Genomic DNA, 12,125 nt, shown 5'->3' with positions numbered 1-12,125 from the left:
CAGAGATTGTATCGAAGGCTGGCATCCAACATCATTCACCATCAACAGTCAACAGGGTATGCGATGATGTCATTCTCATCGTAGGGCCAATGGAGGACATGTATTGGCTATACACGTATTCCTTTATGTGCAACTTCCTTCTAAACTGCCGAAGTCGCTACCGCCATTCCGTATTGCCATGAAGGGTAGACAATATAAATGAATAAATAGAGTATTAGAGCACTCTGACGCTTTGAGCAGGTTGAAAAATGATTTGTTGTTCATAAGACGTCATTGCGATCGGTTCGGCCAGTAGCTCTGAGCTCCACTGATGAGACCAAATAAGGTCAAAACAGATAGCTCTCCGGACATTGAGTAAATGAATAAATAAACTAAATAAAACTAATGGATACCACAACCCGCAGCGTACATGTTCCTCCTGCCATCTGCATGCTACAGTCATCGCCAAAAAAACTCCGGTCAATGCTATGCTAGCTGTACATAGGCTCCATGCACAACCACTAATAGTAATACTACCCACTATCGGTGGTACATGTAGTGCATGGCATGGCACATGCCCTGCTGCCGGGCCTGGCTGCATACACTCAGTGCAGTGCTCGACTGCAGACTATTCAGTGCTGTGCTGGTACAGTAAAAGCATGCATGCCACCATGAAGCACCGCCAGTGGACGCGTACCATGCCACTGCATCCATTGTATAGGCATTGGCCGGATTTCTTTAGGCAACGACTGTAGTTGTGCATGTGCCAGACCAGCTGTAGTCATCAGACCACTGGATGATTTCCCAGTGGGCGCAATATTGCAATGGGAGGAGTGTCAGTGTTAAAACCATGTGTCCAAGGCCTTGTGATAAGAACACTGGGTGATTTCCCAGTGGGCGCAATACTGCAATCATGAATGGTAGTGTCAGGGTCATGGTGGCCTGTGCCTTGTGATACGAGGTGTCCAGTCTAGCCAGGTTCGTGATAGAAGTGTCACCCATGCACTTCGAATTTACAGTATTGCTGTTTCTACTGCTTGCAGCAGATTGTGTCAACAATACACAAAAATTATAGTTAGTGGTCACACCTGCTGGGGTTCAAGTGCTGTTTATCATTGTCTACCCAACTTTCCCACACAGCATGCGATATCCGTGCAGCCAATTATTACTTGGAAATTGTCCATTTCATGCGTGTCACAGTTTTCAGTTCTGAGTGCAAACGTATATATAAACGTTTTAGTATAACTATGTTATTGTAGACTAATTATTATTATTTTTGCTCTTTGCTTCGCATGCCACTTTTCAAATATTTTTACAATCGTACCGTCGAGAGCTTGCGGCGACGCCATCCACAGCTGCCATTGTCAGGTTCGTATCACCGCCACAGTCACCAGCATGCACTAAGATCCAGTCCTCTCTTCCAGCAGACTGCAGTGCAGTGCCCAACATTAACACAGCTACACACAGGTGAGCTGTACGTGTGCTACTCAATCGTACATAAACAGTGGAAAGTTGAAACAGATCGTTCCAAGCATGGAGATTTAGCTAGACGCAGCAGATAAGACTCTACTCGAGAATATACCTCAGTCAATGGAGGTTTACTGCTATTTCTCTTCCGAAAACAGTGCTCTTGATATCAGTGGACATGGAACCTGTACGCTTTCTCCCAATGACAAGTAGTTCGTGATACTTCGACATGTAGATCTACCATGCATGATGCACAGAAAAGCTGGACTTTTCAAAAACAGGCGAAGCATGCTGGAAAAACGAGGCGTCGGGAAAGTCCCTACTACATTAAAAATACAGACTTCTTTTTCTTGACGAACAAGACCCGGAAGTCGTAGAACTACAACTCCTTTGCCCTTGGACTTGGTAACTCACTGACTGACAGGTACAAGAGACTGGCCCGGAGTAGATCTACATGACCACTCCCTCGCTGTGAAAAGCAAGTACCGGTACTGTAAAAGCAGAAATTTTCGGTGGTGTTCTATTTTCGGTAACTATTTTACTTCGGTGCCGACAATTTTTACCGAAAATAAAACGCACCGAAATTTTCGGTACAACCGATACTGTATACATGTAGTACTAGTACACCTACCTGGAGAACGGGTTTTACCGAAAATTTCCCGCTACCGAACCGCCGATTTTGGCGAATACCGAAAATATTACACCACCGAAAATTTCTGCTTTTACAGTACATGTAGTTGAGAGTTTTGTCTGTCCTCTTCTTGCTTGTTGAGTCCTACTCCCTGTACTGGTTCATTGGTTGTCACACACTCAGTATTGAATGACATCGTCATTTTCACACAGTCACTACCCACTACAGAGTAATTTTGCCCAACTCCGAAGAAAGGCAGTTCATTCATGAAGGATAAACTCATCAGTGTGTGTGACACGTTAATTTTCATGGACATTGCTTTTGCCTTCTCTGCTTCCTGTTTGCCTTCGAACTTCTCTTCAATTCTCTCCATTTCTTCCTTGTCTCGGCTTGTCACTGATGTGAGGTTTTTATGGGATAAACTCTCATTGCGGCCTGATGACAATTGCTAGCATACACTAACGACGGAACACATCCCACCTGTTTGACCAGCAATACGCGTAGGCGTTGGGAAATGATCTACTAGTACTAGTACCTGATTGTAGATCAACACTACCAGTACCACATGCCAGGAATAGTCTTCCAACAGTTAAAATTGAGGCTGGATTAGGGTGGGTGGAACCCTAAAGACTTCCACTGAACTTCCAAGCCATGTCACAATCCAGACCCCCCCCCCCCCCCCCACACACACACACAGAGCGAGCAATTGTTGAATTCTCAAGGTTTGTTTAGAAGTCATGGAGATACATATGCCTGGCCAGCCAGTAAAAATGAACAAATCGAAAATAGGTTAGGGTTAAAACGGTAGTTTTTCACATAATATTTGTGCACATATGTATAGACACCCGTCCATGCACATACATGTATGTACATGAAAGGCATACAAAGCACTGAGCTGCGAGCATGTGCACATACAATATGCAACAAACGTTCTATCTCGACACTCTCAAGAAAGATCAGTAGTAAAATATAAGATATAAAATTAATACTAAGTACTGAATTGTGGATCTTTATCACAATCTATCTAGTAGAGGACTGGGCTGATAAATTATGGTCAACAGTGCAGTGTTGGTAGGGTTTTGACTTTATAACCGGAATCACGTGGTGGGAGACAATGTCGCTGCTTACAAAAGGCTATCTCCAAAGAGATAGAACAAAGTCAAAGTGGAAACAGGAGGCTATCCGATGAAACAAAAACTAAAAACGAGCTACATACGAGTACGCACCGTCTTGCAAGCTTCGTTTCAAAGTAATGGATGAAGTGCGAGCATTACTCTGGCTCCAAACTTGCGCTACTTTGCAGAAGTGGTGCTCAGCTCAAGCGGAAGCAGACGCTGGGCCAATAGGACACACCGATCTACACACAGGAAGTAAGGAATGGGAACATAAACAACAGAGCAACAACTTGCATCCTCATTTTTCAATTAGGTTTTCAATATCCAGGGAAAACCAACTTCAACAAAGCAAATCCACCTCCACCACATGCGCTCTCTGGCTCTCTGGGTTTAGTACAAAACAGATTCACCTTCTTCAAACTACAGTAGTCGAAACTGTTCAAAACAAAATCACAGTTTGCGCTAGAGTCAGTAAGACCAACATTTCCACATCCGTAGGAAAGCCACCACCCCCAAGGATCACGGCGCAGATGCAACTCCACTCTTATCCCACACAGAAGTGAAGATTCAAACTCGGGTGGCAGCAATAACTAGACTGAAGTAGACAAGTGGAAGGACAATTTGGCATGAGTTCGGACTAACGGTCTTAGTCTGCGGCTAGTTGCGGTACCATCAGACCGTATCGGATCTGGCTAAGTTTGTGGACCGCTAGTCACAACACAAACTTAAGAGAAGAACGTGTTTCACTACAACCATGTGCACTGCAGTGCACCGAGGGTAAGAGCTACTCAGAGGAGTTGCTAGCGCATCGTCAAAACCAGGAAGAAAATGAAAGTGGTCTAACACCTTTACACCAGATTACAGTGGAGAAACTTTGCACTGGATGAGCATGATACAACTTAGACTGCACATAGTAGAAGAAAGACATCCCCACCTATCTCCCCCCTCCCCATCCACCATACACATGATACACACACTTGTACACATGGGACCATTTAAAAAGAATTACTCTTACCTGAGAACTGTCCAGTAATAGCCTCTGCAAACTGCCTCTTGACAAGCAAATAGTACGTCAGGGCACCAACAAGTAAGAAGCCAATGGCACCGACGCACTCACGTGGGAATTGGCTCAATGAGCTAAGTACAAGCAGTGCTGATGCAGCCACCATGAACACGGCCAGAAATTTGTTGACCTGCGAAGGACAAGATGTCACAGAAATAGCACTCTCATATGCATACATGCAGGTCTGTGTGTGGCGTGAATTACTCAGTGATGTGAACCAGTCCAGAGCCAAGGCTTCTGTAAGGGTTTCAGTGAGGCTGACAAACCGTGAACTTTATACTAGCAGTGGACCGTTAAGATCAACAACGGCACAGTAGATTGAGTCTGGTCTTAACCCTCAAAATTGGTACAGTCGACCTACCCTTATAAGTTATACCGACAACCTCTAGAACGATATTACCCTTATAACGATATTTTTCTGCCAAACCAAATCACTCCATTGACTTGCGTATACAATGCCTTACCTCTATAACAATATCGCTATAACGATATTACCCCTATAACGATATAAAATGGGCTGACAAATCGACATTTTCGATTTTATAACAATATCTAGCAGGGAATATGTAGAGCGCACTATCCAGGCAGGGCAAGCTTCACTCGGATAAGTCGCTGGGACATGACGAAATGCAATGGGGGCACCAGTGGGCACCTTGCTGTGTACATAATGTGCATGTCCGTCCGTTTTTTATGCTATGAAGAGCGTAAAAATGAACAAAATCCATGCATTATGAATTTATGACGTATGTGTATGAAATGAATCAGTTACCCCTATAACAAATTACCCTTATAACAATATTTCTTGGTCTGGCGCAAATATCGTTATAAGGGTAGGTCGACTGTACTACATTTAAAACCAGCCAGGTCAAAGCTTACCCACCTGGATGGATGGTGCCACCTAAGCACTGTACATCAAAGAAGATGGTCTGTTGCATCAACCACGGTAGTATGACTGAACAAAAGATGCAGAGAACAAGCTGAGCTGTGCTGCATGATTGTCCCAGCAGTCTGTAACTCTCACCTTGTATGGTCGTTCAAGATCAGGCTCGGTTTGGCGCAGTCGGAGCACAGCCAAGAATGCCATGCCGAAGAAGGTCCAGGTCAGAAAGCCAAACACCAGCACCAGTGAAGTCATGTCCACTAGCAAGATGAAGCTAATGCCCATTGCACCCTATCACCGGGCACGTGAAATACACACAGACAGACAGACGCACACATGGCATAGTTCTGTCACAATATCTGCATTGGACCAGGCACAATGATTATGTGATCGGTGCCCAACACAGTGGCTAAAATATTGTACATGTACAATAGCTGGATCCAAAGAAGGATTTTCCTGATGCAATGAGCGACGCACAAAAGCGCTGCAAACTGGCAAAATGGGATTCACACATGAAGCCAGGGAAGAAATGTTGCATGATTTCTGATTTTTCTCAGAGTGCAACATTGCGGGGTATACAACTCCTGCCCCCCCCCCCCCCGGTATTCAAGTACCGGTAGCTGGGTAAAACTTGAACACGTCCACAAGCAACTATTGTACTTGACGTGCAACTTTCGCTGCAAAATACATTTTGTGTACGTCGCAATGCAAAGGCTGAGCCAAGCTCAACTAGCTCAACTTCTGCGATCAGCCATTGGCGAAGACTGTACGAGCTAAAATCGTGGGGTTTCTGGTTTCGAAGTCCTTCCAGAGCAAAGACCAGATGACGATAAAGAAACTACAAACTTGTACTCGCTGCCCGTTCCCCACACAAACGCATCACGAGGCTGGCCAGAGTGTACGGCATGAACGGACACGGTGACCAGCACCAGTACCACACATGGTGTGCTGAAAGTATATAGATCACCACTTTGCAGTGCCACAACAACAACAAATTATGTTCTATCAACCCAGTGCATGACAACACCGCGTAAGGGGCCGTCCAAAATTATCGATATTTTATACGAAGAGAAAAAGTTTCGTTTATGGGTAGGTGGGTCAAGGAGAGTTTCGTTTTTAAAAATATTGATACGAGAGACATCAAGGCATTCTTGCTGTCAAGTCAATCTATTTTTCATTCAGGGGGTGGGTGGATGGGGGAGGGACCTAACTAAACTTTTTGTTTCGTGAAAAATATCGATAATGCCGGATAGCTTCTAATGAATGACTTCGAGTACAGACTGTATTAAATGAATGTACTACAGTACTCAGGTACAGGGACAGGGACAGAGCAGCAGGTAGAGATGAGTCAGTGCAAGCAGTTGGGCACGCATCACACGGCTCTAGGATAAAAAGAGCTTCAATGTCAGATACTAGATGCGATGTGCACCAACGTCACCTCACCTGAAACAGTAGAGAGATGAAGGGAGTGCCAAACTGACGATGAACCAGTGCGAATATCTTGGGCATATGGCCCTCCAGAGCTGCTGCATGTCCAACACTGCGCGCCAATAAGAAAGAGAGCATCGATTCAAGAACATCAAATTAGGACGAAGCCCATGCTGTATGCAACCTCACTCTTGCCACTGTAAGTGTTAACATACTACAGTTGCGCTCACTGAAATCCAACCCAAAGTGCAAAGCTGGCGCCCTGGACCAGTTCCAATTACTTCATTGTATGTGTGCATTGTGTACGTCCAGCTGCATTCGTGCCACTTCCAGGGCGTCAAGAGCTGTCCCAGTTGAGGGCGCCAGCTTTGCACTTTTGGTCGAATTTCAGTGGGTGCAACTGGATAATAACTGACCAACACCAACAGAGCCAGAATCCAAAAGAACTTTGGTCCCTATTGAGCAGAACCTGCATTTCTTGCATACCGTAAGTACCCCCGCTAAAATGATGTTACTAGGGCAGTCTAGCACAGAACCATTGCCTCTGTGTATGGCCCATGAGAAACAAGGAAACGCTCTCCGAATCACAACAGAGGCTTCGCAACGCGAAAGGACTTTTGCAGCTCGGCTGGCAAATGTTCGCATGAAGTTTGTGTTCTGCATGATTATGCTCCAAGGAAGCGCAAGATCCACAAAACTTCCTGCGAGGGTTTGCTTCCCGTTTCGTTCAATTTCCGCACTCAAAGGTACGAAGCGTGACATCAAGCTCAAATCCACGCGAACTTTCGCTCTGCAAAACCTCTCTATTGTGAGCAGGGGGATAATCCAGTAGCTGAAAGATACACATCCATTAAATTTAGGGAGGAAATGTATTGGATGCCAGAGACTGGGTTCCTTGTTGATATTGCACATAGCCTGAACAGTGAACACATGCACTGGCTAAGTGATGTCAACAACAGCGCACTGCAACACGGTTGCATGTCCTGAAAATGCATCGATAGAGAGCAAACTCCTTTTGGACTCTGGGCGCAGGGTGGTGTCGGCCATTGATAGACCCCTACTTTACTTTGGGTGGATTGCCCATTTAAAGATACACTGCACTTTCCTTATCAGTCAAGTGCCATTGCGAATGCAACCAAGCCTTCGCAATAATCACTGTTACACCACCGCAAGTGTGGGCAGTTACATACATGTAGCAGCATTACGCAAGGATTTAGCTTACCGCCCTGCAGTGTAGATTGAGGAGTTGGCTGCTCCCCAGCAAGACGTGGCGACAAAAAGCGGTCCCAGAATAAGGCCTGCGTCACCGATGACCTTCACCATGGATTCCTGCAATGGGATGAACACCAGCACATGGAGCAGTCACCATACCAGTCCCAACGTATAAGTACATGTGGCAACGGGCTGCACTATACCACATCCCACACATTCCCACCACAGCAGAAAAACTGCAGGTCCAGTCTGCTGTGTGCCATCGCCTCGGTTCTAAGGGTTGGTTCACATTAGCCGAATCAGCGCCGGAATGCACTAGCGCGGCTGTGGATGAGCTCCGGTTAGCCCTGGATGCACCAGACATCACATGCATATGTTCTTAGTGTCGTTATAACTTAGTACGGAAAGTACATATAGTGCAAAGTGTGGAGAAAACCTACAGCAGGATTGCCAAATAGAACGTGAATTCTCTGGATAGTGATGGTCTTCTGATGATGGCCATGAGACGCTACCTCCTATGGTAATCATGAAGCTCTTTTTCTCTCTCCACATGCCAGCAATATGTTCACATGCCGTCCTACTTACAACTGCAATCGCTTTGGTTTCAAGAATTGCTTTCTTCGACAGGATAGCAAAATAGGACAGGTTGCAGAGTAGATAACACAGAATCACCAGACACAAGCCGTACACGACGGCAAGTGGGAGGTCACGGGCTGGATCCGTCATCTCGCCAGCAACGTAATTCAGATAGTTCCTAACAAGAAAGCAAAGGAGAGAGAGAGAGAGAGAGAGAGAGAGAGAGAGAGAGAGAGAGAGAGAGAGAGAGACAGATTAGTACCGATCCACAACGGGAAGAGACAGAGCAGTACAGATGAGCAGGGACTATACAGTACTGGCATTGTGTTTTCTGGAGTACAGTCCCGTGCACTTTGAATGCACCATTTCATGCTCTAAATCCAAGTAGAAGATACAAACTGTACAGTTCACACAAGAAGAACATGTGGCATCAAATGTACCTTCACTGGTCTAACGTAGCCGAGAAGGGAAGTGTACAATGACCTCCACAGCACATTATACTCATACAAATAGCGTAAAAGGCAGCGCTTATTTTTGCTGAGAGAGACAACCTCCTGGGCACCATGCACAACCGGCAGCTACTGTAGTATGAATAACAATGGACACCCTTCGTGCCTAACACGTTACACAACGTCATGTGTAGCAGCAGGCCAGTGGTAGCCATTGCCGGACAGGATATTGCCGTATAAATCAACATAAATAATGATAACTTACCAACCAGTGAACGGGTAGATGGCCTGAAAGAATGCAAGGTTGAAAGACGATGCACCCAGCGTGGTGTTGGCAAAGGGCTCATTGAAATTGCTTACATTGCCTGGACAAACAAGAATGAGAAAACATGATAAAGTAATGGCAGACATATCCATGTTCAGCTCAACAAACACGCCTGCCTGTACAGGTAATACTTCAAGCACAAGGCGCCAATTTTAATAATGCACAAAATCCTCAGTATCCTAAACCATCTAGAATGGCGTTTCTTCAGTAAGGGGCCATCCGTAAATACCGATATTTATTTAGAAACGAAAACTAGTCATTTCTCTTCAACCCCCCTCCCTCAGAAACGAACACATACAAACGATGCATAGCATCGATATTTTTTCTTTTCTTTTCTGGACGTGCCCACACATACAAACTGTGCATCGATATTTTTCGAGAAACGAACAGGCGCTAAACCCCCTCCCCCCTAAACGACTAGTTTTCGTTTCTAAATATATATTTACGGATGGCCCCTAACAGCCTATCCTGTACGATTTGCGTGTAAATTTGCCGAGCCCAATGCACTAATCGACTACAAGAAACACGCGTGTCCAGTGCATCAATCTAACATGCGGCAATAATCTCCTACCCAAGGTGGAAATCCGTCCAGACACCGGATCTATCGTCCCATGTGAATTCTTCTCAGCACAATTCTAATCCTATGGTATGGGTGAGTACCACTTCCGGAACACGAAGTTTCGTGCGATGCACGTTCCAGAAGACAGTAGAGGTTAAAGAGCACACCGTAGAGAATGGGTGTATGACAAGGAGCAAAAGGGTGTACACAAATTCCTTAGTTCGAATGTGCCCAATCTTACCTTTGCTAACCCACGCAGCACCGAGTAAAACCAGGAAGCCAATGGCGACAAGCTTGAGGGCGGTAAACGAGTCCGCAATTCGAGTTGCCCACTTTGCACTGATGCAGTTTATTATGGTCAGAGCAGCTGCAAAATGACAAGAGAGGAGAGGAGAAGAGAGAGAGAGAGAGAGGAGAGAGAGAGAGACCGTCACAGTCGGACTGCTTTCTGCTGACATGCGGCAGTTATGACTAATGTTCAAGGCATTCTCCTCCTTGCAGCCACGTGTATTGCTCAATACTAGATCATTTAACCCCCTCCTCTCAAGACAATTGAGCATATGCAGACAGAGTGTGCTAGCACTGTGCAACTAGCACTGTTGCTACATCAATGTCCCACTCTCCAGCTGGGTGTGCTACCTTTGCTTGATGCAGGTACATGTAGCACAAAACAAGCACACTCTCTTCATTTTCTTCCTCTTTTTTGAGAGTCTGGGCGTACGGTCAGAAAGCAGGGCAAAATTCTTGCTTATTCGATAAAGTGAGTCATAACAAACCAAAATACATAGGAATGAAGAACAGAACTAGGCTCAGGGTCCTCATAAGCATTAGTTCAAATAATTCCACGAGTTCATGTACACTTGAATTGCCTTCTCGTCAGGTGGATAAAAGTAGGAATGAAATTTCCAGTGCAGTAACCGATACACACTGCAAACGTGATAAAACCAGCCGTAGGAGCAAAAGCATCTATTTGTCTCTTTTGTCATCTATTGCTGTCACCGTACAATCACAGCACCACCAGCACTTTCGTAGGTGCTACTTTTGTCACCGCTCTGACTGCCAAAGTGCCGGATATAAGGACTTGCTTGCTACCACCCCGATCAACATTGAATTCAACTTGAAAAGTGATGGAACGAAAGGCCTAGTCGAAACCATGTGGCTTCTGCGCTTTGTGTGTTAGTTTCATGTAATCACATCACACCTACGCTGGCCTCTTCACACTTACACCACTTGCGCATGACAAAAGAACTTGCAATTTGTCTATGTGCTTGAGAACCAACACCTTCTATGTATTTCGTGTGTTTATCGACTTTATTCTCGCAATCGCTCTTACTTTTATATTGCTGTTACTGCTGTTTTTATCACCTTTACATTGCACATGTATTATCAGTTATTGTACTGGCTAGCTTCATTTCTGCCTGTATCCACCTGACGAGAAAGCAATGAAATTTCTCATGGATTTCATTTGAAATGTTGCTGGCGAGGAGCCAGAAGCTAGTTCTGCTCTCCAGTCTGATCGCCCTTTAGTTTCCGAGAAAGCTATAAACATACATAGAATTTACCAATTGCCAGAACCGCCAATCGCTCCTCAGCTCCTCCCGGTACCTCGGCATGTCGGCCATAGAATGGCTTGATAGCATAGCGTGCAAACGTCAGGGAAATCAGCGCGTTCGACACCGGACACACGACCAGCAGCAACGACCAGGTAAAGGTGAAAGCCGAGAGGGGCCCAAAGGCCCTCCGGAAGTACGCATGCTCCCCTCCTGTTTCTGGTATGCAGGTACCCAACTCACAGTAACACAGCGCACCACCCATTGACAACAGCCCAGCCAATATCCAGATGGCCAAAGCTGCACCCACCGAACCAGATTGCTCCAAAACGCCATTTGGTGTCAGGAAGATTCCAGAGCCAATAATGCCACCCACCACCAAGCCAATGCCATTTCTGAGAGATAAGTGTCGCTTAGGAGATCCTCCTTCCACGTCTGTATCATCCATCGCCGTGGAATACTATCAACTGTGTAAGGGCGAAGGTGCACTGCGGCAAGACCGTTCTATGTGGTTCCACTTCCAGCAAAATAAGGCTGGCACACTTCAGCACACGATCTTTGATGCTACATCAATGGAACTCTGCAGGCCAAATGCATCACACACCAACCCGCCGCACGAATCGATTCCACTAGAGTCTGGGGCTGCGGAGAAACATAGTGGTAAGCAGGTAGTAGTGAAATACCCCGGGCCTGGTGGCAAGGCAATCTTGTTGAGATTCCCTTCAGTTTGTTTGTTGAGAAGTCCAGCACTTGACTCGAGATGAGTGTCGACGTGGCTGGACGAATCAAATTTTCAAAACGTCAATAATTTTTGTTTCTGTTTTGTATTTTTGTGCTGGCTTCATCGATGCATCATCATCATGCATCAGTCGACGTCATATCAGTGACTCA

The 12,125-nt window shown here is 45.6% G+C and overlaps 2 protein-coding genes across 2 annotated transcripts in view; both read right to left on the bottom strand.

The window, feature by feature from the left end:
* The window catches only part of LOC135813930 (spermatogenesis-defective protein 39 homolog), a 31,095-nt gene extending 29,424 nt beyond the window's left edge, over positions 1–1,671 (bottom strand). The window contains exon 1 of the mRNA XM_065326971.1: positions 1,304–1,671. Coding sequence (XP_065183043.1) covers positions 1,304–1,428 — 125 coding nt within the window. The 5' untranslated portion in view covers positions 1,429–1,671. The remainder of the gene's footprint in view (positions 1–1,303) is intronic.
* A 1,112-nt stretch (positions 1,672–2,783) lies between these two features.
* LOC135813931 (large neutral amino acids transporter small subunit 1-like) lies at positions 2,784–11,988 on the bottom strand. Its single transcript, XM_065326972.1, has 9 exons — positions 11,247–11,988; positions 9,926–10,051; positions 9,066–9,165; positions 8,361–8,529; positions 7,786–7,892; positions 6,579–6,675; positions 5,277–5,426; positions 4,208–4,385; positions 2,784–3,434 (listed from the first exon to the last, which is right to left on the bottom strand). The coding sequence occupies exons 1-9, from the start codon at positions 11,680–11,682 to the stop codon at positions 3,370–3,372; spliced, it is 1,428 nt and encodes a 475-aa protein (XP_065183044.1). The 5' UTR covers positions 11,683–11,988; the 3' UTR covers positions 2,784–3,369.
* Between the last annotated feature and the right edge of the window lie 137 nt (positions 11,989–12,125).

The sequence above is a fragment of the Sycon ciliatum genome, chromosome 4, assembly GCF_964019385.1.
Source record: "Sycon ciliatum chromosome 4, ocSycCili1.1, whole genome shotgun sequence".
NCBI lineage: Eukaryota > Metazoa > Porifera > Calcarea > Leucosolenida > Sycettidae > Sycon > Sycon ciliatum.
Note: the sequence above shows the minus strand (reverse complement) of the source record. Positions and strands in the feature narration are given on the sequence as shown.